General features: G+C 39.2%; 1 protein-coding gene across 3 annotated transcripts in view; it reads right to left on the bottom strand.

Moving 5' to 3' along the window:
• LOC128663452 (mucin-2-like) overlaps window positions 1-27,890 on the bottom strand; it is a 225,994-nt gene that overhangs the window by 56,684 nt on the left and 141,420 nt on the right. For 2 of the 3 annotated variants that reach the window (XM_053717785.1, XM_053717786.1), the window contains exon 5: window positions 27,542-27,677. In XM_053717785.1, coding sequence (XP_053573760.1) covers window positions 27,542-27,677 — 136 coding nt within the window. Of the gene's footprint in view, window positions 1-23,705; window positions 23,838-27,541; window positions 27,678-27,890 lie in introns of all 3 variants that reach the window. The other variant, XM_053717784.1, reaches the window with a different exon arrangement.

Below are 27,890 nucleotides of genomic sequence, written 5' to 3'. Positions count from 1 at the left end.
GCACCACATGTGGAGGACTTACCACAGGTAACTACTTTAGTCACCCATACGCAACAAAAAAATACAAGATCCGGCACAGAGTAACTTGTACCACAAAATTCATAGTGTATCTGCTCCACTGCATTTGTGGGATGTTTTATGTGGGCAAAGCAGTGGACGATCTCTGTACCAGGATGGCTAACCACCATTTAGCCATATGGGCTGCCCTGGACAAGGGAACCTCGGACCAGCCTGTGGCCAGACATTTCATTGAAGCGGGCCATAAAATCACTGACCTTAAATACATTATCATCGACCACATCCCTCCCCCACCAGAGGTGGAGACAGGACTAAAACCCTCTAACAAAGGGAGACGAGGTGGATCTTTAATTTGGGAACTATGACCCCTAGGGGTCTTAATGTACACCTGGACTGGCATTACTGCCTATAGTGAGCTCGATGATAGCATTGTAATATAATATAGTATTTATTGCTTTAGATTCTAAGTCACTTTCTGCAGCAGCCATGTTCTGAGGCATTTAATTAGTAATGTATCCTTTCCTCTGGTGTATCTTGGATACTCTGCGTCTATACTATTTACCCTGCCTATCTTTTCTTCAGAAATTGTGTAAGAGTCCAGATTTGTCTATGTTACTGTTGACACTTTGACGCTTATCGTCTTAGAACAATAACCTGCCTTTATATATGATATTATTATTTTTTATTACGACCTGTGACATCATTATACATTGATTACACTTTGCTTGTATGACAATTTAGAGAGTATATATAGTTATTTGGCCCTAGTATACTGTTTGATGTCCTCATAGCCCACTATTGCTGCTGATCAAATAATCCTTGCACTAACAATTTACTTGCATTGCTATGATGTATTATATGTCCACACCCTCTAGCGCTTTAACACATATCTGATCCTGTTATTATTCATTAACATTTGTAACAGCTGTTATAATTGTTTTTAAATTTCACATTGGTTCGTCACTGCATCACATCCGGTTGCCATGGTAATGCATGTGACGTTGACATCACGTGATGCTGTGTAACTTCCGGTTGCGGCCATGATTGCCAACGAGTGGTGTTTTTTGATTGGTAGGGGTATATAGGGGGGTATGTGCTTGTTCGGTTTGTATGCTTATTTTGAAAATGGGGGCAACCCCGAAAAGTCAATAAATACATTGGTATTTTTGATTCAAGACCCTGTGAGTGACTCCCTTCTTTCAGCTACCCTGTATTCTTCTTGGAGTGTACCCAGGGCACCATGGGCCAGATTGGGCCTTACAGCTTCACCAGGATTGCTTCTACCATTTCTCCTATTCTTACATATATATATATATATATATATATATATATATATATATATATATATATATATATATATATATATATATATTTATTTACAGTATCTCACAAAAGTGAGTACACCCCTCACATTTTTGTAAATATTGTATTATATCTTTTCATGTGACAACACTGAAGAAATGGCACTTTGCTGCAGTGTACAGCCTGTATAACATTGTAAATTTGTTGTCCCCTCAAAATAACTCAACACTCAGCCATTAATGTCTAAACCGTTTGTCAACAAAAGTGAGTACACCCCTAAGTGGAAATGTCCAAATTGGGCCTAAAGTGTAAATATTTTGTGTGGCCACCATTATTTTCCAGCACTGCCTTAACCCTCTTGGGCATGGAGTTTACTAGAGCTTCACAGGTTGCCAATGAAGTCCTCTTCCCCTCCTCCATGACGACATCACGGAGCTGGTGGATGTTAGAGACCTTGCGCACCCCCACCTTCCATTTGAGGATGTCCCACAGATGCTCAATAGGGTTGAGATCTGGAGACATGCTTTGCCAGTCCATTACCTTTACCCTCAGCTTCTTTAGAAAGGTAGTGGTCATCTTGGAGGTGTGTTTGGGGTCGTTATCATGTTGGAATACTGCCCTGCGGCCCAGTCTCTAAAGGGAGGGAATCCTGTTCTGCTTCAGTATGCCACAGTTCATGTTGGCATTCATGGTTCCCTCAATGAACTGAAGCTCCCCAGTGCCGGCAGCACTCATGCAGGCCCAGAACATGACACTCCCACCACCATGCTTGACTGTAGGCAAGACACACTTGTCTTTGTAATCCTCACCTGGTTGCCGCCACACACACTTGAGACCATCTGAACCATATATGTTTATCTTGGTGTCATCGGACCACAGGACATAGTTCCAGTAATCCATGTCCTTAGTCTGCTTGTCTTCAGCAAACTGTTTGTGGGATTTCTTGTGCATCATCTTTAGAAGAGGCTTCCTTCTGGGAGGACAGCCATGCAGACCAATTTGATGCAGTGTGTGGTGTATGGTCTGAGCACTGACAGGCTGACCCCCCACCCTTCAAACTCTGCAGCAATGCTGGCAACACTCATATGTCTATTTCTCAAAGACAACCTCAGGATATGACGCTGAGCATGTGCACTTAATATCTTTGGTCGATCATGGCGAGGCCTGTTCTGAGTGGAACCTGTTCTGTGAAACCGCTGTATGGTCTTGCCCACTGTGCTGCAGCTCAGTTTCAGGGCCTTGGCAATCTTCTTATAGCCTAGGCCATCTTTATGTAGAGCAAAAATTCTTTTTTTTCAGATCCTTAGAGAGTTCTTTGCCATGAGGTGCCATTTTGAACTTCCAGTGACCAGTATGAGAGAGTGTTAGAGTGATACAAACAAATTTAACACACCTGCTCCCCATTCACACCTGAGACCTTGTAACACTAACGAGTCACATGACACCAGGGAGGGAAAATGGCTAATTGGGCCGATTACACTGTTATACAGGCTGGACACTGACTATTTTACATTGTAGCAAAGTGTCATTTCTTCAGTGTTGTCACATGAAAACATCAACATTTATTCATTGTCCAAAAAATGGAATTTAAGATAACATCGAAGATGCCAAATAAGTAATCAGTAGAATCACAGCATTAAAAATGCTAACATGTTTTGGCGCTGGTACGTAATTATAGCTAGTGAGTATACCTGTTACATGACCTGTATCAAACGATCATTGGTTAAAAACAACTAATGCTGTCTCCCTGTGATTAACATATTTAAAGGTATATTATATATTACCATATGCCTATATTGCTGCATGTTAAATGCATAAATGTCTATAATTGAAAAAACATTTATCCTTTACAGTAAACATCAAAGAAGCTTAGTAAATAAGCAAACATACAGACTTGGAAAAGGTATAATCAAAATACAAAAATAAATATATATGTGTAGATACAGATAAAAAGTCTATCCTATTAAAATCTAACTAAAAACAATAGAGTATAAGTGTGACTACGATGTAATTGACTTATCCTAAAGATAAACTGCGTGTGCTGTGTATACAGCTCTATGAAGTTACAGGAGTGAAAAAAACCTCCGGTAAAATCTTACTTGAGGTATACACTGCAATATGGCTAAATAGTAGAATGAATGGGCTGATGTAGAAGGAATTAATTACATAAAGCACTTATCTATGTAAGCCAAGTCTATCTATTAGAGCACCAGCTTTTTAAAGTACCCATATACATTTGTGATAGGGGATCCATTTCATGACAATGTTTAGTTTATATTTACACATAAAACACAATGCTTATTTCCAATAAATAATTAAATCGTACTTAGTGTTCATTCCATATGGAACTCTTGTACCTAACCTTAGATCCAGTACATCTCCCTCTTGCCCAGCAGTCTGTCCCTATCCCCTCCTCTAGAGGGGGTTAACACTTTCTCAATAGCCTGCTACGGAAAGGTGGTCAATGTTTTATTGTGCTTTCTTGCAAAATGCTGAACAAGAGGGGTAGGGGCCTCTCTCAAACTTATTGTTGGTAAATAGTTTCTGATACGAGTATTCACGTAATTTGAAGTTAACCCTAAATATTGAGTTTGACATTCAATACATGTTATTACATAAACAACATATGAAGTTGTACAGTTGAGACATGACTCAATCCTGTACTCATTGATTGAAAATTCAACAAAACCAGGGCATATTCACATGGTCTAGATCTTCTCCTGCCGCATCTAAACATTCCTTTATGTTGGAGCCAGGAGCTTGGAGCCCGGTTCCCTATTTTTGGTAGACTAGAAGGGGATAAAAAAATTCCTAAAGTCTTGCTCTTCCTATAGGAGCATTTAAGCCCCCTGTCAACACTGTTGACCAGACCATCAGCAGCAGCCAGAAGCCTAAAATGCTTCTTAACAATCTTACAGATATCCTTGTATTGGGCACTATAATCTGGTACAAAATAAGTACCCTCTCCTTTCCTTCTTTTAGATTCAATATCAGTTGTTCTATTTTTAAGAAGAGTCTTTTTGTCTAATCTGGCCACCTGATTTTGAGCTCTATCCAGTATTATTATTGAATAGAGCCTTTCTTTTAGTGTCCTTCTTAGAGCTTCACTCTGCCATAGGCCTCATCCTCGGAGCAATTTCTTTTTAATCTTATAAACTGGCCTTTGGCCACCGAGAATAGCACATGTGGAGGATGACAGCTCCTGGCGTGCAGAAGTGTGTTTTATGTGGTTGGCTTATGGTAGGTATTGCTTGTAATATAACCATTCTTATTGCCTGTCAGAGCCAAATCCAGGAAACAGATCTTAGTTTCATGGTGTTCAAAAGTAAATCTTAGACCCATATTGTTGTTATTAATTTCACTCATAAATGACCCCAGCTCTTCATCTGTACCTTGCCATATGAGCAACAGATCATCTATTTATCTTCTGTAAAATACAAAATTGTCCTTGTATTCATTTCTATCTCCAAAGATGTGGGACAGCTACCACCATCTCATATACAAATTGGCAAATGATGGAGCGAATTTAGCGCCCATCGCTGTCCCACACCTCTGGAGATAAAACTGCCCTTCAAACTTAAAGTAATTGTGCATCAGAAGATACCTTGTCACCTTGAGTATAAAATTACTCAAATTTTCTGTAAAGTCTGTAAAGGTCTCTAAGAAAAAGGCTATTGCCTCAAGCCGTTTCTCATGAGGTATAGAAGAGTAGAGTGCCACCACATCAACCATCTGTAGCGGCCATCTACCCATTCCTGCTCCCCCAACAAGTTAATAACATGTTTGGTATCCCTTAAGTAACTCTGAAGCCTAATTATTATAGGGTTCAGAATGGCATCAAGCCATTATGATAGATGTTCATATATGGAACCAAGGTGGCCTTGTATATTCACAAGGGTTTTGTGCACCTTTGGAAGATGGTAGAAGATGAGAACCACAGGGTGTTCAATGAATAGATAGTCTCTTGTGGACAAATTTATGTGCCCATCTTCCAATCCATCATCCAAAAGTGTTTTCAATACTCCCTGATATAACCTAGTGGGGTCTCCAGATAGGGGAGCACAATTCTTTGTATCCTGTAATTGCCGGAGAGCTTAATATGTATAGTCTTCTCTACTCAGGACGACTATTGAGTCCGCTTTATCAGCCTTGCATATGACTATGTCATTCCTATTTTTAAGCTCATTGAGGGCTTTCCTTTCCCTGTGTGACAAATTGTCTGTCTTTTCTACATTTGAATTCACAACTGAGAGATCATTTTCCACCCTTCTGTAAAAGGTTTCTATAATATAGTACCCCTATGTTGTATTGGTGTCATGTACTGTTCCTTTAAGGTTCCTTAATTACTTGAGGATTCAGCTGCCTTTAAAAGGAGGCAGGGTTTCCTTTCCAAATTGCTTGGAAATTTGTTTGCAACAGATCCTGGCCGTCTGCTTGTGATATCTAAAGCCATTTAAATCTCCCTTTTTGATTATTAATTTTATTCACTTACTCTCTTTGTATTAACTGTTATTCTGTGGAAAAAACCTTCTTTGCATTTACAGCTTCTACTTGCTGTTTAAGTTTGCTTCTGAGAGAAGTGTACTGCAGCTGACATCACAGCCTCTTTCCTGAGCTGGAGCAGTTCTGCCTGAGAGATCTTTGTTCCAGTTTGTTTGCACTGATCACGCTGTGCTGCAAACCTACCTCTGTTACGGATTTAAGCTCCAGGAGATTCAGACCTCTCTGAACAATCCAGATTACCTTCCAAGCACAGATTGCAATCTAACCAAGTAAGAACTAACATACTGTGACACCTGTTACTTGTTTCTTTGGGAAATGTACTTTGTATCTAGTGGATATTCTAAGTCTTTCCTGTTCCTTTTGAAATATATGCACCAAAGTGAACTGCTGTAATGAAATTCTCCTGAACATTCTCTTACTAACTTTATACTTTCTGGATGTAATGAGAGATTCTCACTCAGAATTTAAACTACTTTTGCTGTAATACTTTCATCCTGTTAACCGGTTTTAGTTCTAAGAGCTTATGTTATGTATACATATCAGTATAAACTTTTTCCTAGGGAAATAAGAGACTCTTTAGGTTGGTTGACTGTATATAGAATTGAAAACTGTAGTAAGCAACAATTAAAATATATGAATCTGTTGCACTACAGATGCTACAAATTGTCAGAAATGTATTAATATTTGCTGCTAACCTCTCTACAAATAGATCCATACTGCAGTATCCTGACAATGGGGTAAAATTCTGATGCTTATTTGAAGCACTGAATTCATTCACTGAAGGCTTGTTGTGATCTCTATTACTTTCAGTTGACAAGGTACTCAATGTGTTTAAATCACACGCAGCTCTAAAAGTAATTGCATTCAAATCACTACTCAAGGTACATGGTGGCATTTCATTTATCACGGATCCGTCATCTAAGACTGAGTTAGTAAAATACTTCTGTAGCTCCTTATCAATTTATTAAGTTCTTACATTGTTTCAAAAAGATTAAATTTTCTTGTTGGGACAAAATTAAGGCCAAGGCTTAAGAGTTTGATATGTTCATCAGTCAATTCCCTAGAGGAAAGATTAATAACATTTGACTAGATTACAAGTTTTGCGTTAGGCCTAACGCTGCTTTTTAACGCCTGCTGGTATTACGAGTCTTGAAGGTAGAGGCTCACCGCTCACTTTTTTGGCCAGACATTGAAATACCGCAAATCCACTTACGTAAATTGCGTATCCTCTTTTTTCAATGGGACTTGCATTACAAATACCCCCCAACATTAAAACCCACCACCCACACAACCAACCCTACTCTAAAACCCGCCCAATACCCCCTTAAAAAAACCTAACACTAACCCCTTGGAGATCACCTTACCGGGAGAAGTCTTCATCCAACCGGGCCGAAGTCCTCAACGAAACCGGGAGAAGTCTTCATTCAAGCCGGGCGAAGTGGTCTTCCAGACGGGCAGAAGTCTTCATCCAGACAGCATCTTCTATCTTCATCCATCCGGCATGGAGCGGGTCCATCTTCAAGACATCTGACGCAGAGCATCCTCTTCATCCGACGGCTAACAATGGATGAAGGTTCCTTTAAATGACGTCATCCAAGATGGCATCCCTTCAATTCCGATTGGCTGATAGAATTCTATCAGCCAATCGGAATTAAGGTAGAAAAAATCCTATTGCCTGATGCAATCAGCCAATAGGATTGAAGTGTAATCCTATTGGCTGATCCAATCAGCCAATAGGATTGAGCTGGCATTCTATTGGCTGTTCTAATCAGCCAATAGAATGCCAGCTCAATCCTATTGGCTGATTGCCTCAGCCAATAGGATTTTCTCTTCCTTAATTCTGATTGGCTGATAGAATTCTATCAGCCAATCGGAATTGAAGGGATGCCATCTTGGATGACGTCATTTAAAGGAACCTTCAGTCAGTGTTAGCCATCGGATGAAGAGGATGCTCCGTGTCGGATATCTTGAAGATGGACCCGCTCTGCGCCGGATGGATGAAGATAGAAGATGCCGTCTGGAGGACCACTTCGCCTGGCTTGGATGAAGACTTCTCCAGGCTTCGTTGAGGGCTTCGGCCCGGTTGGATGAAGACTTCTTTCTCTTGGTAAGGTGATCTTCAAGGGGTTAGTGTTAGGTTTTTTTAAGGGGGTATTGGGTGGGTTTTAGAGTAGGATTGGTTGTGTGGGTGGTGGGTTTCAATGTTGGGGGGGATTTGTAATTTTTTTACAGGTAAAAGAGCTGATTACTTTGGGGCAATGCCTCGCAAATGCCCTTTTAAGGGCTATTTGTAATTTAGTGTAGGGTAGGGTTTTTTTATTTTGGAGGAGGGGAATTATTTTGTTAGTGGGATTAGATTACGTGTAATTAGTTTAAAAATCTTGTAATTTGTTTATTATTTTCTGTAATTTAGTGTGTTTTTTTGTACTTTAGCTAATTTTATTTAATTGTATTTAATTTAGGGAATTAATTTAATTATAGTGTAGTGTTAGGTGTAATTGTAACAGGTTAGGTTTTATTTTACAGGTACTTTTGTATTTATTTTAGCTAGGTAGTTATTAAATATTTAATAACTATTTAATAACTATTCTACCTAGTTAAAATAAATACAAACTTGCCTGTAAAATAAAAATATATCCTAAGATAGCTACAATGTAACTATTAGTTATATTGTAGCTAGCTTAATGTTTATTTTACAGGTAAGTATGTAGTTTTCAATATGAATAATTTAGTTAATGATAGGAATATTTATTTCGATTTCTTTTAATTATATTTAAGTTAGGGGGTGTTAGGTTTAGGGTTAGACTTAGGTTTAGGGGTTAATAACTTTAATATAGTGGCTGTGACGTTGGGGGCGTCAGATTAGGGGTTAATAAATGTAGGTAGGTGGCGGCGATGTTAGGGCCGGCAGATTAGGGGTTAATAATATTTAACTAATGTTTGCGAGGCAGGAGTGCAGCATTTTAGGGGTTAATATGTTTATTATAGTGGCGGTGATGTTGGGGGCGGCAGATTAGGGGTTAATAAGTGTAGGTAGGTGGCGGCGACATTGGGGGCGGCAGAGTAGGGGTTAATAAATATAATGTAGGGTTCGGCGATGTTGGGGGCAGCAGATTAGTATAATGTAGGTGGCAGCAGTGTCTTGTGCGGCAGATTAGGGGTTAGTAATTATAATGTAGGTGTCGGCGATGTCGGGGGTGGCAGATTAGGGGTTAATAAGTGTAAGATTAGGGGTGTTTAGACTCGGGGTTCATGTTAGGGTGTTAGGTGTAGACATAAAATGTATTTCCCCTTAGGAATCAATGGGGCTGCGTTAGTGAGTTTTACGCTGCTTTTTTGCAGGTGTTAGACTTTTTTTCAACCGGCTCTCCCCGTTGATTACTATGGGGAAATCGTGCACGAGCACGTTACACCAGCTCACCGCTGACTTAAGCAGCGCTGGTATTGGAGTGCGATAATGAGCAAAATTTTGCTCAACGCTCACTTCTTGTCTTTTAACGACGGGTTTGTAAAAACTCGTAATACCAGCGCTGCAGGTAAGTGAGCGGTGATGGAAAACTGCTCATTAGCACCACACAACCTCTAACGCAAAACTCGTAATCTGGGCCATTGTTTACTGATACTTTGTGCTGTTTTTGTTCCCCCTTAATGGGTATCTATTCTTTTTTTGCCCTATACTTGTTTTTTCTGCGGCCACGTAAAAAACCTGTCCAAACTACTTTTTATCCTGACTTGTTGTGTTCTGCTGACTGTTGGCGCTACTGGTCACACATATTTGGAACCTTTATTAGAAATCATAGCTTGTTGTAATGGTTCCTTAGGCCTACTACCTGTTCTCCAACTTGCATAAATGTTTGGGCATAAATTGCAATTAGTATTAGCTTTAAGAATGCCTACTTGTGTGTGCTGTTCTATGTTTGAGATTTGACCCATGTTCCCATTGCTCCCTCCAAAACTATTCTCTTTATCTGAGTTTGGTGAAGGTGTCTTGGTACTACTTGGTAATCTGTTGTTTCTATTATTTCTTCTATTCCTACTTCTGGATCTACCCCTGTTCTGTAATATCCTAGTGTTGGTTCTATTCCACACATATACACTATTGTTGTCATAATCTGCTTTGTCCCTAACTAACAGCTAGATTACGAGTTTTGAGCGATATAGGAAAATTAACGACCGCCACAAAAGCGGTGGTATTTCACCTCCCTATAGCGCTGCTATTACAGGTTTGAAAAAACCTGACTTGTGCAGGCGATATAGTGGCGTTGAGCTCCATACCTCACCAAAATACAAGCAGTGTTTTGACGTGGCCTCCCACATCACTAACACTACATAAAAATTTTAACCCCTAAACCTAACGTAACCCTAACACCCCCTAACTTAAATATAATTAAAATAAATCTAAATAAAACTTACAATTATTATTATTATCGGTTATTTGTAGAGCACCAACAGATTCTGCAGCGCTAAATATATTACCTAAATAATTCCTATTTAAAACTAAATACATACTTATCTGTAAAATAAAACCTAAGCTAGCTACAATATAACTAATAGTTATAATATTGTAGCTAGCTTAGGTTTTATTTTTATTTCACAGCTAAGTTTGTATTTATTTTAACTCAGTAGACTAGTTAGTAAGTAGTTATAAACTATTTACTAGCTACCTAGTTAAAATAAATACAAAGTTACCTGTAAAATAAAACCTAACCTGCCTTACTCTAAAACCTAACATTACAATAAAATAAATTAAATTAATAAAATACAATTATCTAAATTACAAGAAAATAATAAACACTAAATTTCACAAAATAAAAAACGAAATGATCAAAAATGAAAACGAATTACTCCTAATCTAATAGCCCTATCAAAATAAAAAAGCCCCCCAAAATAAAAAAAAACCCTGGCCTACACTAAACTGCCAATGGGCCTTAAAAGGGCCTTTTGCGGGGCATTGCCCCAAAGAGATCAGTTTTTTTACATAGCAATTAAAAATACAAACATCCCCCCAACAGTTAAACTCACCACCCACACAACCAAACCCCCCAAATAAAATTCTATCTAAATGAACCTAAGCTAACCATTGCCCTGTAAAGGGCATTTGGATGGGCATTGCCCTTAAAAGGGCATTTAGCTCTTTTGCCATGCCCTGAAAAGCTCTTTTACGAAGTGCCCAAACCCGATGAGAACTTCTGCTCACTTGGATGAAGACTTCGCCGGCTGGATGAGGATGGATGTCTAGACTTTAAAAACTGTAAATGGATCTTCGGGGTTAGTGTTAGGTTTGTTTAAGGGTTTATTGGGTGGGTTTTAATTTTAGATTAGGGACTTTGTGCGCAAAAAGAGCTAAATGCCCTTTAAAGGGTAATGCCCATCCAAATGCCCTTTTCAGGGCAATGGGGAGCTTAGGTTTTTTTTAGTTAGGATTTTATTTGAAGGGTTGGGTGTGGGTGGTGGGTTTTACTGTTGGGGGGTTGTTTGTATTTTTTTTTACAGATAAAAGAGCTGATTTCTTTGGGGCAATGCCCTGCAAAAGGCCCTTTTAAGGGCTATTGGTAGTTTAGTTTAGGCTTGTTTTTTTTATTATGATATGGCTATTAGATTAGGTGTAATTAGTTTAAATATCTGATAATTTCTTTTTTTAGTTTGGGTAATTTAGTGTTTTTTTTGTAATTTAGTTAATTGTATTTATTTTATGTAATTTATTTAATTGTAGTGTAAGGTTAGGTGTTAGTGTAAGAAAGGTTAGGTTTAGGTTTAGGGCTTAATAACTTTAATATAGTGGCGGCGACGTTGGGGGCGGTAGATTAGGGGTTAATAAATGTAGGTAGGTGGCGGCAATGTTAGGGACGGTAGATTAGGGGTTAATAATATTTATCTAATGTTTGCGAGGCGGGAATGCGGTGGTTTATGGGTTATTATGTTTATTATAGTGGCGGCGATGTTGGGGGCGGCAGATTAGGGGTTAATAAGTGTAGGTAGGTGGTGGCGACATTGGGGGCGGCAGATTAGGGGTTAATAAATATAATGAAGGTGTCGGCAATGTTGGGGGCAGCAGATTAGGGGTTCATAAGTATAATGTAGTTGGCGGCGGTGTCTGGAGCGGCAGATTATGGGTTAATAAGTATAATGTAGATGTCGGGGCGGCAGATTAGGGGTTAATAAGTGTAAGATTAGGGGTGTTTAGGGGTTCATGTTAGGGTGTTAGGTGTAGACATAAATTTTATTTCCCCATAGGAATCATTGGGGCTGCGTTAAGGAGTTTTACCCTGCTTTTTTGCAGGTGTTAGACTTTTTTTCAGCCGGCTCTCCCCGTTGATTCCTATGGGGAAATTGTGTACGAGCATGTTACACCAGCTCACCGCTGACTTAAGCAGCGCTGGTATTGGAGTGCGGTAATGAGCAAAATTTTGCTCAATGCTCACTTCTTGTCTTTTAACGACGGGTTTCTGAAAACCTGTAATACCAGCGCTGCAGGTAAGTGAGCAGTGAGGGAAAATTGCTTGTTAGCACCGCATAGCCTCTAACGCAAAACTCGTAATCTAGGTGTAAGATAGCTACAATATAACTATTAGTTATTTTGTAGCTAGCTTACGGATAGATTATGAGTTGTGCGTTAGGCTTAAAAAGCAGCGTTGGCCGGTCCCAACGCTGCTTTTTAACGCCCGCTGGTATTATGAGTCTTGAAGGTACAGGTGTACCGCTCACTTTTTTCGCCAGACTTGGAAATACCGCAAATCCACTTACGTCAATTGCGTATGCTGTTTTTTCAATGGGACTTGCATAACGCCGGTATTACGAGTCTGACAAAAAGTGAGCAGTAGACCCTCTCCTGTCAAGACTGGTACCGCATTTTAAAGTCAGTAGTTAAGAATTTTACACTACAACGCCGTAGCATAAAACTCTTAACTAAAGTGCTAAAAAGTACACTAACACCCAAAAACTACCTACTAACCCCTAAACAGAGGCCCTCCCACATAGCAAACACTAAAATAACATTTTTAACCGCTAATCTGCCGAACCGGACATCGCCGCCACTATAATAAATATATTAACCCCTAAACCACTGCACTCCCGCCTCGCAAACACTAGTTAAATATTATTAACCCCTAATCTGCCGTCCCTAACATCGCCGACACCCACCTACATTTATTAACCCCTAATCTGCCACCCCCAACATCGCCGCCACTATACTAAAGTTATTAACCCCTAAATCTGTCTAACCCTAACCCCCCTAACTTAAATAAAATTTAAATAAATCTAAATAAAATTACTATAAAATATATTACTTAACTAAATAATTCCTATTTAAAACTAAATAATTACCTATAAAATAAACCCTAAGCTAGCTATAATATAACTAATAGTTACATTGTAGCTATCTTAGGGTTTATTTTTATTTTACAGGCAAGTTTGTATTTATTTTAACTAGTTAGAATAGTTACTAAATAGTTATTAACTATTTAATAAACTACCTAGCTAAAATAAAGACAAACTGACCTGTAAAATAAAACCTAACCTAAGTTACAATTACACCTAACACTACACTATAATTTAAATTAATTCCCTAAATTAAATGCAATTAAATACAATTAAATAAAATTATCTAAAGTACAAAAAACAAACAACACTAAATTACAGAAAATAATAAACAAATTACAAGATTTTTAAACTAATTATACCTAATCTAATCCCCCTAACAAAATAAAAAAGCCCCCCCCCAAAATAAAAAAGCCCTATCCTATACTAAATTACAAATAGCCCTCAACAATAGCATAAGTCTGATAGAGCATTCAGTTAGTGTTCCATGAATTAATGAAATCTTCATCCTGGACCTCAAATGTAGAGAACTTATTCAATCTAAGGCCCCGTGTAATATTGCTCAACTTGATATATCTTTTGAAAGTCCACACATCATGTAGTTTCAGTTCCTTTATAAGAAGTTTTTCCATTTCTTCAAAGAGGCAACTTAGGTTGTAATCCATAATGTTGGTAGTAAAGATCTGTTCTAAGTCCATACATTCGCTGTCTGTTACAGGCAAAAGTGAATAAAAGCTGTCAGTGCCTTCCATATTAATGTCGCTCCAAAAATAGAATTTCAGACATAACTGTGCTACCAGGTCACACAGTAAATAATACAAAAAAAATCGATAAAGTCCAGTCCAAAATCTATTTCACTATGACTCCAGACTATATAGTCTTTTGTAAGCCCCAAGACGTTAATGCACATAGACCCCTAAAATAACTGTCAGGGTTTTTTCCCTGTTTTGTTTGCCATGTGCTGCTGGCAGCCATTTTACTCACCTCTCTTGCTGACTATGGTGCATTGTGGGGGATGCTGCTCATTTCCTGCACTTCCTTTTATGGCCAGACTGGTGTGCATCATCCGTGTGAGACAGGATGCAGTCTCAGAATTGTGATGTCATCACTTATTATTTAAAGGGCCTCTGTTCAGTATGCTTTGCCTTTGCATTGTCTCAAACCTGTTTGTGAGAGTTCCTGTGTATTACCTGGCTGCCTGACGTCCTTCCTGGTTCCTGATCCCTGGCTTGTTCCTGACTCTGCTGTTTTCCTTGTTCCTGATTCCGGCTCGTCTGACTATTCGCTTTGGCTCCTGACTCGGCTCATCTGACTACCAGCTCTGGTTTTGACTCCTGGCTTGTTATTTGACTTGTGGACTTTTTATAATTTTTTGCTATTAATAAAGGTGTGATTAATTTTGCACTTCTCGTCTCAGTCTGATTAATGGCACCCTGAAAATAACCTTGCAATGCCACTGCAAGGGGGTCTATGGGCATTAGCGTCTGGACTCATAGTGAAATAGATTTCGGACTGGACTTTAACAATTTTTTTGTATTATTTACTGTATTAAAGTTATGAGTACGGCACCACTGCTGAAACTCGTAAACTTTTTCTAGAGCTGTTGGGCACATGTATTGCTGTAATGTGTTCATATTGTTTTACAAAGACTTTGAATACATTTTCGTGCATTTAAGTTGCTGCAGCTCCGATTTTTTCACGCTATAATCTGGACTCATAGTCCAATAGATTTCGGACTGGAGTTTATCAATTTTTTGTATCAGCCAATCGTAATTCAAAGGACGCCATCTTGGATGAAGTCATTTAAAGGAACATTCATTCGGGAAGAAGACATCAAAAGAAGAGGATGCTCTGCGCCGGATGTCTTGAAGATGGAGCCGCTCCGCGCCGGATGGATGAAGATAGAAGATGCCATCTGGATGAAGACTTCTGCCCATCTGGAGGACCATTTCAGCCAGCTTGGATGAAGACTTCTCCCGGCTTCATTGAGGACTTCTTGCCACTTCTTTGAGGACTTCTCCCGGCTTCGTTGAGGATGGCTGTCGGCTCTTCAAAACTCTAACTGGATCTTCAGGGGTTAGTGTTAGGCTTTTTTAAGGGTTTATTGGGTGGGGGGTTTTTTTAGGTTAGGGTTTGGGCAGCAATAGAGCTAAATACCCTTTTAAGGGCAATGCCCATCCAAATGCCCTTTTCAGGGCAATGGGGAGCTTAGGTTGTTTTAGTTAGGATTTTATTTGGGGGGTTAGTTGTGTGGGTGGTGGGTTTTACTGTTGGGGGGTTGTTTGTATTTTTTTTTTTTTTTACAGGTAAAAGAGCTGATTTCTTTGGGGCAATGCCCCGCAAAGGCCCTTTTAAGGGCTATTGGTAGTTTAGTTTAGGCTAGGGTTTTTTTTATTTTTTGGGGGGGGATTATTTTAATAGTGTTATTAGATTAGGTGTAATTAGTTTAAATATCTTTATAATTTATTTTTTATTTTGTGTAATTTTGTGTGTTTTTTTTGTAATTTAGGTAATTGTATTTAATTTATGTAATTTATTTAATTGTTGTGTAAGGTTAGGCGTTAGTGTAACTCAGGTTAGGTTTTATTTTACAGGTAAATTTGAATTTATTTTAGCAAGGTAGTTAGTAAATAGTTAATAACTATTTAGTAACTATTCTACCTAGTTAAAAAAAAAATACAAACATGTCTGTAAAATAAAAATAAACCGTAAGCTAGCTACAATGTAACTATTAGTTATATTGTAGCTAGCTTAGGGTTTATTTTATAGGTAAGTATTTAGTTTTAAATAGGAATTATTTAGGTAATGATAGTAATTTTTATTTAGATTTATTTGAATTACATTTAAGTTAGGGGGTGTTAGGGTTAGACTTAGGTTTAGGGGTTAATAAATTTAGTATAGTGGTGGCGACGTTGGGGGTGGCAGATTAGGGGTTAATAAATATATTTAGGTGGCGGCGATGTAAGGGGCAGCAGATTAAAGTTTAATAATATTTAACTACTGTTTGCGATGAGGGGGTGCAGTGGTTTAGGGGTTAATATGTTTATTATTGTGGCGGCGATGTTGCGGCGGCAGATTAGGGGTTAATAAGTGTAGGTAGGTTGCAGCGACATTGGGGGTGGGAGATTAGGGGTTAATAAATATAATGTAGGTGTCTGCGATGTTTGGGGCAGCATATTAGGGGTTAATAAGTATAATGTAGGTGTTGGCGATGTCCAGAGCGGCAGATTATGGGTTAATAAAAATAATGTAGGTGTCTGCAATGTCGGAGGCGGCAGTTTAGGGGTAAATAAGTGTAAGATTAGGGGTGTTTAGACTCGGGCTTCATGTTAGGGTGTTAGGTGTAAACATAAATTTAGTTTCCCCATAGAAATCAATGGGGCTGCATTACGGAGCTTTACGCTGCTTTATTGCAGGTGTTAGGCTTTTTTTCAGGCGGCTCTCCCATTGATGTCAATGGGGAAATCGTGCCCAAGCACGTACAACCAGCTCACCGCTGACTTAAGCAGCGCTGGTATTGGAGTGCAGTATGGAGCATAATTTTGCTCTACGCTCACTTCTTGCCTAATAACGCCGGGCTTAGGAAAACCTGTAATACCAGCATTGTAGGTAAGTGAGCGGTGACAATAATGTGCAAGTTAGCACTGCACCCCTCATAACGCGAAACTCGTAATCTAGCCAATATATAGTAATCAATCAAAGTGTACTTACTGGGTCTTATTTGAATTCACCTTTTATTACGTGACACAATAAAATGTAAATTTAAAGAGGACCTGGTGAGTGCATTTTGATTGATTGGGTGGAGGAGAATAGTTTCCAGGAGTGCTTGCCTGCCCTATTTTACTGTGAACATTTTCAGACACAAAGTACGTCCTCAGACATACAAGTGTGTAAACTAAAGTTATCCTCCACCATAAGTAAACTCCATTAGATGCCGAAGACCACGCTCTCCCGGGTGAATCCCTTCCTACCATGACGTAATCGCCCCGGGCAACGTGACTCAAGCTGTCTAAAACACTAAATCCTACATTAATTCCTATAACAATTAGTCACAAATGGATAACGTTATAGGGCAAAACATAACATGACCAGATAGTATAGAAAAACATTGCATTGCATGTACAAATTTAAATGGTAGCCATAGTAGCAGTATAAACATATTAACATAAATATGGTAAACTGGGAATAATCTCGGTCACAAGATATTAAAAGGACAATACTATAATACAATTATACTGCAGTGAGTAAGCATAAGGTGCAACAACAGAAGCAAAAGCAGCATGCACTAGCCAGTAAACGTAAAGGAAAATTTGGTTGATAAACCTTTCTTAAAGGACAATTAATGAAAAAAATTATAAATGATACTGCTGGCACATTTTTGGATACATTCAATCATACCAATCCTAAAAAAAACCTCGCTTGACTCCTCAACTCCTTCTAACTATCATCCGATCTCCTTACTTCACTTTGCTTCAAAATTATTGGAACAACTGGTCTACAATCGCCTAACTCAATTTCTCACAACTAACTCTTTACTTGATCCACTACAATCTGGTTTCCAACCTAAACACTCAACAGAAACTGCTCTTGCTAAAGTAACAAATGACTTGCTATTAGTGATGTTGTGAATAGTTCGCCGGCGAATAGTTCCCGGCGAACATAGCATGTTCACGTTCGCTATGGCGGGCAAACACATGCGATGTTCGATCCGCCTCCTATTCGTCATTATTGAGTAAAACTTTGACCCTGTACCTCACAGTCAGCTCAGCAGGCACATTCCAGCCAATCAGCAGCAGACCTTCCCTCCCAGACCCTCCTACCTCCTGGACAGCTTTCATTTTAGATTCATTCGGAAGCTGCATTCTTAGTGAGAGGAGGGACAGTGTAGCTGCTGCTGATTTAATAGGGAAATCGATAGCTAGGCTAGTGTATTCTGTGTCCACTACAGTCCTGAAGGACTCATCTGATCTCTGCTTTAAGGACAGCACCCCAAAAAGCCCTTTTTTGGGCTAGAACATGTCTGCTTTTTTTCCCTGTGTAATCTAATTGCAGTTGCCTGCCTGCCAGCGTGTGTGTCAGGCTCACAGCGTATACTGTGCCCACTTGCCCAGTGCCACCACTCATATCTGGTGTAACAGTAGTGTACATTTAAAAAAACAACACTTTTTTGACTGTGTTAAATAATAGCAGTCAGTTTCCTTCACACGTGTGCGTTTCAGTGCCTGCCAGCGCACAGTGTCACCCCAGTGCAACTCATATCTGGTGTAACAGTAGTGTACATTTAAAAAAAACAACACTTTTTTGACTGTGTTAAATAATAGCAGTCAGTTTCCTTCACACGTGTGCGTTTCAGTGCCTGCCAGGGCACAGTGTCACAACAGTGCAACTCATATCTGGTGTAACAGTAGTGTACATTTAAAAAAAACAAACACTTTTTTTTGACTGTGTTAAATAATAGCAGTCAGTTTCCTTCACACGTGTGCGTTTCAGTGCCTGCCTGCCAGGGCACAGTGTCACACCAGTGCCACCACTCATATCTGTTGTAACAGTAGTGTACATTTAAAAAAAAAAAAAAACTTTTTTGACTGTGAAATAATAGCAGTCAGTTTCCTTCACATGTGTGCGTTTCAGTGCCTGCCTGCCAGGGCACAGTGTCACCCCAGTGCAACTCATATCTGGTGTAACAGTAGAGTACATTTAAAAAAAACAACACTGATAGGGGACGTAACAGGGATTAAACTGATAGGAATAGTACTACTTAACACACCTTATAATAACACAGAGAGAGGCAATGCAGAGAGAGGAGTCTGAAGAAGAAGAGTCAGAGGAGGAAGTTGGCTTTGAGGAGGTGGAAGACCAAACACAGCAGGCGTCCCAGGGGGCTTGTTGTCACCTTTCGGGGACCCTTGGTGTTGTACGTGGCTGGGTGGAGGAAGAGACCTTCAATGACATCAGTGAGGACAAGGAACGGGACATGGCTAGCTTGGTTTCCAACCTTGTGCAAATGGGGAGTTTGCAGTTGTGCAAATGGACTGTTTGTGTTTGTTTGCGGTTTGTTAAACGGGGAGTTTGGTCTGTCACTGTGAAGCTGGCGTAACCCTTACACTACCTAATCGATACAACATCATACCTGATGTTTTAAAGCACGCTATTTCAAACAATTTAGGAATGTTAGGTGATTTATGCCCTTTATGGATTAAAACCAGACTCTGCATCAACTATGTAATTTTCCATGGGAGTTTTGCCATGGATCCCCCTCTGGCATGCCACAGTCCAGGTGTTAGTCCCCTTGAAACAACTTTTCCATCACTATTGGGGCCAGAAAGAGTCCCTGTGGGTTTTAAAATTTGCCTGCCTTTTGAAGTCTATGGTGGTTTGCCCGGTTCTACCGTTCGCGAACATTTGCAGAATTTCGCGTTCGCCGTTTGCGAACTGAAAATTTTATATTCGCGACATCACTATACAAAATCGCTATTCCAATTGATTCAATTGAACTTAGGAAATAATAGTTCTACAGCTATTCTCGGATATTAGTTAAAAACCACAACCATGAGACCCCCATCTCCCCACACAAACCCACTAACGCGTTTCACCTGTTAATATTTTAGCAAAGGCAGTGGATTTTTGGGTTGTCAATTACCTTGTGACAACCTCTATGGGATTGGACACTTTTATGTTGTTGTTTTGTCTGTATTTTTTAAGGTGGAATAGATTACTTCTAGTTTTATGTTTATTTGTGTTTTTTAAGGAGGACTCCTTTCATTTGTTTGCATTATACAAGTTGATCTAGGTGCATATTATACTGGATTGCGTAAAATACATTAGTGTGTTGCTTGAGTTTATTCTTTTCCGTGATTTTGCATAACAATGGCAATACTGAATTCATTGGGTAAACTATAAAAATTAATCAACACATCCAAACAATTCTAGACACTTAAGGGGTTAAACTAAACCAACTAAGTCTTAGAGGATTAAGTGCAAGTTTGAGAAATGTGACAACTATAGCGCTAAATAAAACTACCGAGTGCAAACTGCAGAGCGCCATTGTAATATGTGGGATCACTCCATAATAATTGCTATAAAACATACTATGTTATAGCGCAATTTCTTGCGACATGCAGTAAATATTAGGCAAAATAAACTAACATAGCCCAATTGTAAACCGCAATCATAAAATATTTGTGTGCCCACCACTGCCTACAGTGTTACAAACGTTGTGGTGTTATGCACATATTTACTCACAGCAGCAAATAATTTGGAGAATTATTCCACCCAGTATAGATAACACTGGGAGTAACACACACAGCTGCAATTAGGATACACAAGTGTTTGTTTCACCAAGCAATATGCTAGGGCATTTGGGGGTGTAAACTATAAGCTCCCAACGTAAATGATCCATAGTTAATACATACCCCTCAAATGGATACCATTGCACTACAAATGCAATTATAATTCAAGTCTTGAAGCCATAATAGCATATTACCAATGTAAGGACCAAATCTAATATTTCATATTTATTAGGAATTTGGCAACAACTATATCACAAATAGCATGTTACTATAAAAAATAACATCAGTAATTCCCAAATTATATATCAGAAGTGGAACTGTTATGGTTCCCCAGTCCACAAATTATCACTTGTGAAAACTATTGTGAAATGATTTTCAGAAACTAAAACAAAGTGGATACAGTGTAATATTAATTTGATTGACACTGGGAATAGATTATTTTAAAATGTTGTTATTTAATGTGTTTCCTTAAATTCACATGTTAACACACAGGCCTCTAGTTATGAAGCTGTCTACTTACCTGCATTCGCCGGCCCAATACGCTCGCCTAAGCTCGCCTACCATTGCAGCCGTGGACCTGAATACGTTCGCCAAAGTTATCAAAAAAGCTGTCAAGAAGCCGTGCACCAAGTACGGAGCGATGAGCAGCTTTGTGATAGCCTGTCACTAAGCACCCACACTAAAATGTAGTATATGTATTAACCCCTAAACCGCCGCTCCCGGACCCAATCAGCCAATCGGATTGAGCTCGCATTCTATTGGCTGTTCCGATCAGCCAATAGAATGTAAGCTCAATCCGATTGGCTGATTGGATCAGCCAATCGGATTGAACTTCAATCTGATTGGCTGATTGAATCAGCCAATCAGATTTTTCCTACCTTAATTCCGATTGGCTGATAGAATCCTATCAGCCAATCGGAATTCGAGGGACGTCATCTTGGATGACGTCCCTTAAAGGAACCTTCATTCGTCGTTCAGTCGTCAGTTGAAGAGGATGGCTCCGTGTCAGCTCCTTTGAAGATGGCTCCGCTCCGCTCCGGATGGATGAAGATTGAAGACGCCGCCTGGATGAAGACTTCTGCTGGATGGAGGACCTCTTCTGCACCACTTGGATGAAGATTTCGGCCCGGTTGGGTGAAGACGGCTCCAGGTAGGGTGATCTTCAGGGGGTTAGTGTTAGGTTTTTTTAAGGGGGGTTTAGGTGGGTTAGAGTAGGGGTATGTGAGTGGTGGGTTTTAATGTTGGGTGGGTTGTATTTTTTTTTACAGGTAAAAGAGCTGATTACTTTGGGGCAATGCCCCGCAAAAAGCCCTTTTAAGGGCTGGTAAAAGAGCTGGTTACTTTGTAATTTAGAATAGGGTAGGGCATTTTTTTATTTTGGGGGGCTTTATTATTTTATTAGGGGGCTTAGATTAGGTGTAATTAGTTTAAACTTCTTGTATTTCTTTTTTATTTTCTGTAATTTAGTGTTTGTTTGTTTTTGTACTATAGTTTAGTTTATTTAATTTAATTTAATTTTAGGTAATTGTAGGTAATTTATTTAATTAATTTAATGATAGTGTACTGTTAGGTTTAATTGTAACTTAGGTTAGGATTTATTTTACAGGTAATTTTGTAAGTATTTTAACTAGGTAGCTATTGAATTGTTATTAACCATTTAATAGCTAGTGTACCTAGTTAAAATAAATACAAAGTTGCCTGTAAAATAAAAATAAATCCTAAAATAGGTACAATATAATTATTAGTTATATTGTAGCTATCTTAGGGTTTATTTTACAGGTAAGTATTTAGTTTTAAATAGGAATAATCTAGTTAATATGAGTAATATTATTTAGATTTATTTAAATAATATTTAAGTTCGGGGGGGTTAGGGTTAGTGTTAGACTTAGGTTTAGGGGTTAATAATTTTAATATTGGTGGCGGCGGTATAGGGGGGCAGGATAGGGGTTAATAACTTTAATATAGGTGGCGGCGGGGTCAGAGAGCGGCGGTTTTGGGGTTAAACAATTTATTTAGTTGCAGCGGGGTCCGGTGCAGCGGGGTCCGGGGTCCGCAGGATAGGGGTTAATAAGTTTATGTAGGTGGCGGCGGTATAGGGGGCGGCAGATTAGGGGTTAATATGTATAATGTAGGTGGCGGCGGGGTCCGGGAGCGGCAGTTTAGGGGTTAACATGTTTATTATAGTTGCGGCGGGGTCTGGGAGCGGCGGTTTAGGGGGTAATAAATTTATTTAGTTGCAGCGGTGTAGGGGGGGGCAGATTAGGGGTATTTAGACTCGGGGTTATGTTAAGGTGTTAGGTGCAGACATCTCCCATAGGAATCAATGGGATTTCGGGCAGCAGCGAACATAAGCTTTCGCTATGGTCAGACTCCCATTGATTCCCATGGGATCCGCCGCCTCCAGGGCGGCGGATTGAAATCCAGGTAGCTGGCCCGGCATAGTGGCGAGCGTACCTGCTAGTAGTTTGATAACTACCAAAAGTAGTAAGATTGTGACGATCTTGCGTGCGGAACATCTGGAGTGACGTAACCATCGATCTGTGTCGGACTGAGTCCGGCGGATCGTAGGTTACGTCACTATATTCTACTTTTGCCAGGCAGTAGGGCTTGATAACTATGGCGAATCAGCCTCGCCACAAATACGCTGCGGAATTCCAGCATATTTGCGGTTGACGGCTTGATAACTAGAGGCCATTGGCTGGAATGCTTATATAATAGGAAACACTTGCTTCATTATTGAAATACTACCAGCTATTACTCATGATATAGATTTTAATTGTTCACCCATCTTTTAAGACAAAACATTAAAAGTTATATTTTAAACGTTTCTGCCTCAAATTTAGTTTGGACATAGAGTGCTAATAGGGCATTTCTTCTTATTGGAATTCTTTCCATTTTTTCTTTGAAATTAAGACATATGCCAGCACCACTCCCCTAAAGAATTAAAAAGTAAAAGTACAATTAGAGTTACATACTCCGTGAATTACAATACAATAACAGGGGAGCATGCCTATATAGTGCCTTTGCCAGTGTGTGTATATTTAAAGGCAATACCTGTCTCTCAACATCCAAAGACACCCTCTCCAGAATTTATATGTTTTTAATCTCCTCAACACTAGGTCTGCGTATAAGAGACACAAAAATAGGCCCTATTATCCTTTTGGACGATGCCCCAATATCATTTTCAATCTCTACTATTAATCATAGTGCCCTCCAACCCTAGATGGAGATATCCAAACTATTTATATAGAGAAATTAATCTGAACAAATACTTACTGGGCCAATGGCTGACATAGCAAACTGTTAATGCCCAGCATATTGAGACTCCATTACTTTTCTGGGAGGCAGCTACAGCTGTTCTTTGGAGGGTTATTATGTCATATGCTTCACGTCTAAAAAAAAAAAAAACTAGACAAAGAGAGGAACTCCTCCTTAGATAAACAATAAATGCATATAATAGATATCTGAGATGCCCCACAAATCTAAACAAATTAAAAGAAAAAGAAAACAAATTAAATAGGTATTCCTTCTTATTACAAAAATCTACCAACGTCATGACACGCTGACAGGTGAAATTTTAAAGACATGGCAACCAAACGGGCAAATACTTAGCTAATGTAACTAAACTCACTTGCAAACACACCTCTATTCTAGCCATACAAGATAAGGGAGAGCTCCTTACAGCAGAGGATATTCAGAGAGCATTTTGTAGTTATTATAAGGAGCTCTACAATGGACAGCCCATCGACCCTCCCGCACCTGACTGAGGACCAAATGATTGCATTAAACCCCCCATTACAGTAAAAGAAATATGTGATGTGATTAAAAATCTTCTGACAGAAAAAATGCCAGGTCCGGACGGCATGCCAGGTGAACTATATAAAATTCTACAAATTGAAATTAGTAAAACCCTTACAAAGCTTTATAACAGTGTCATGGAGCGAAATACAGAATTATCTAAGAGATTCATAGAGGCCACTATCACCATTATCCCCTATTCTGGTAGATATCCTATACTCCCAGGCTACTACTGCCCAATCTCTCTTCTCAACACAGATTACAAGATTTTCCCCAAACTACTATCAAACTGCTTAGCCTCAATACTGCCATCACTCATACACCCAGTCCAAACAAACGGCTAGATCACGATTTCTGCATTAGCCTTAAAAAGCAGCGTTGAGAGGTCCCAACGCTGCTTTTTAACTCCCGCTGGTATTACGAGTCTGGCAGGTACAGGTGTACCGCTCAGTTTTCTTCCGCGACTCGAGGCTACCGCAAATCCCCTTACGTCAATTTCGTATCCTATCTTTTTAATGGGATTTGCCTAACGCTGGTATTACGAGTCTTGGAAGAAGTGCACTCTCTCCTGTCAAGACTCCTACCGCATTTAAAAGTCAGTAGTTAAGAGTTTTATGGGCTAACGCCGGAACATAAAACTCTTAACTAAAGAGCTAAAAAGTACACTAACACCCATAAACTACCTATTAACCCCTAAACCGAGGCCCCCCACATCGCAAACACTAAAATAACATTTTTAACCCCTAATCTGCTGACCGGACATCGCCGCCACGTTAATAAATGTATTAACCCGTAAACCGCCGCACTCCCGCATTGCAAACACTAGTTAAATTTTATTAACCCCTAATTTGCCGTCCCTAACATCGCCGACACCTACCTACATTTATTAACCCCTAATCTGCTGCACCCAACGTCGCCGCTACTATATTAAATGTATTAACCCCTACACCTGTCTAACCCTAACCCCCTCTAACTTAAATATAATTTAAATAAATATAAATACAATTACTATCATTAACTACATTATTCCTATTTAAAACTAAATACTTACCTATAAAATAAACCCTAATATAGCTACAATATAACTAATAGTTACATTGTAGCTATTTTAGGATTTATTTTTATTTTACAGGCAAGTTTGTATTTATTTTAACTAGGTAAAATAGTTATTAAATAGTTATTAACTATTTAATAACTACCTAGCTAAAATAAATACAAATTGACCTGTAAAATAAATCCTAATCTAAGTTACAATTAAACCTAACACTACACTATCAATAAATAAATTAACTAAACTACCTACAATTACCTACAATTAAATCAACTAAACTAAATAACAAAAAAAACCACTAAATTACAGAAAATAAAAAAAGAATTACAAGAATTTAAAAATAATTACACCTAATCTAATCCCCCTAATAAAATAAAAAAAAAACCGAAATAATAAAATTCCCTACCCTATACTAAATTACAAATAGCCCTTAAAAGGGCCTTTTGCGGGGCATTTCCCCAAAGTAATCAGCTCTTTTACCTGCAAAAAAAAATACAATACCCCCCACCCACATTACAACCCACCACCCACACACCCCTACTCTAAAACCCACCCAATCCCCCCTTAAAAACAATAACCCCCTGAAGATCACCCTACCTTGAGCCGTCTTCACCCAGCCGGGCACAAGTGGTCCTCCATACGGCAGAAGTCTTCATCCGATCGGGGCAGAAGAGGTCCTCCAGATGGCAGAAGTCTTCATCCAGGCGGCATCTTCTATCTTCATCCTTCCGGAGCGGAACGGGTCCATCTTCAATCCAGCCGACGTGGAGCATCCTCTTCAAACGAAGTCCTAATGAAGAATGAAGGTTTCTTTAAATGACGTCATCCAAGATGGCGTCCCTTGAATTCCGATTGGCTGATAGAATCCTGATTGGAACAGCCAATAGAATGCGAGGTCAATCCTATTGGCTGATTGGATCAGCCAATCGGATTGAACTTCAATCCAATTGGCTGATAGCATCAGCCAATAGGATTTTTCCTACCTTAATTCCGATTGGCTGATAGGATTCTATCAGCCAATCGGAATTCAAGGGACGCCATCTTGGATGAGTTCATTTAAAGGAACCTTCATTCTTCATTAGGACTTCATTTGAAGAGGATGCTCCGTGTCGGCTGGATTAAAGATGGACCCGCTCCGCTCCGGAAGGATGAAGATAGAAGATGCCGCCTGAATGAAGACTTCTGCCATCTGGAGGACCTCTTCTGCCCCGATTGGATGAAGACTTCTGCCGTATGGAGGACCACTTGTGCCCGGCTGTGTGAAGACAGCTCAAGGTAGGGTGATCTTCAGGGGGTTAGTGTTAGGTTTTTTTAAGGGGGGATTGGGTGAGTTTTAGAGTAGGGGTGTGTGGGTGGGGGGTTGTAAATGTTGGGGGGGGTATTGTATTTTTTTTTTTGCAGGTAAAAAAGCTGATTACTTTGGGGCTATTTGTAATTTAGTATAGGGTAGGGAATTTTATTATTTTGGGGGGCTTTTTATTTTATTAGGGGGCTTAGATTAGGTGTAATTAGTTTAAAATTCTTGTAATTCTTTTTTTATTTTCTGTAATTTAGTGTTTTTTTTCCGTAATTTAGTTTATTTAGTTTATTTAATTTAATTGTAATTTAGTTTTTGGCGATGTGGGGGGATGACGGTTTAGGGGTTAATAGGTTTAGTTAGTGGTGGTGATGTTGGAGGCCAGAGGTTTAGGGGTTAATAAGTTTATTTAGTGGCGGCGGTGTCGGGGAGCGGCGGAATAGGGGTTAATACATTTTATTTTTGTCGGTGATGTTGGGGGTGGCAGATTAGGGGTGTTTAGACTCTGGGTGTTAGGTGTAAATGTAACTTTTTTTCAACCATAGAAAATAAATGAGGTATATTTCATTCTCTTGCAGCATCGAACATAAGCTTTCATTGCTTTGAGACTCCAATTGATTTCTATGGCATCCGCGGCCTCAAGGGTGGCAGTTTGAAAACCAGGTACGATGCGTCAGAATAGCTGCAAGCGTACCTGTTAAAAGTTTGATAAATTTGAAAAAGTGTCAAATAGAGGTGGAACATCTGTAATGACGTAAGCATCGATCTGCGTCGGATTGAGATCGCGGGATCGTATATTACATCACAAATTTCTACATTTGCCTATCTTCAGGCTTTGATAACTAGGTTGGATCAATCTCGCAACAATTATGATGCGAAATTCAAGCGTATTTTCGGTTGACACTTTGATAGATTGGCCCCATAGACACAAAACTAAAACAGAATAAAATAAGTGAACAGATCTACCTGTTAAGTTTCTCTTCTTTAATGTGCATGTAATGTCTTCAGTCAGATGATCGTAAGTATTTGTAAATTCAATGTTTGCATTTGGATTCAAATATGGTGCAGAGGGACAATATCCTGAAGGGGGATCGTTAGATTTCTGTGGTAAAAAATAAAATGTTTAGTAAAATTACCTTATTGGTCTGTCAGTACTTTCCAAACTGTGTGTCGGTGGCAGTGTGTAGGTGTGTCCCTGCTTCAGCACAAATTTTTTTTTAATTTACATTTTTTAAATTTTTTTGGGGGGGTTTCCAACTTTCCGCCTGCCTGCTACACATATCACATGGTTGACGTGATTGATACCTAGTGGGTC

The sequence above is a fragment of the Bombina bombina genome, chromosome 6 (genome assembly GCF_027579735.1).
Source record: "Bombina bombina isolate aBomBom1 chromosome 6, aBomBom1.pri, whole genome shotgun sequence".
In the NCBI taxonomy this organism is placed as follows: domain Eukaryota; kingdom Metazoa; phylum Chordata; class Amphibia; order Anura; family Bombinatoridae; genus Bombina; species Bombina bombina.
The sequence above is the reverse complement of the archived record's forward strand: the minus strand, read 5'-3'. Positions and strand labels throughout refer to the sequence as shown.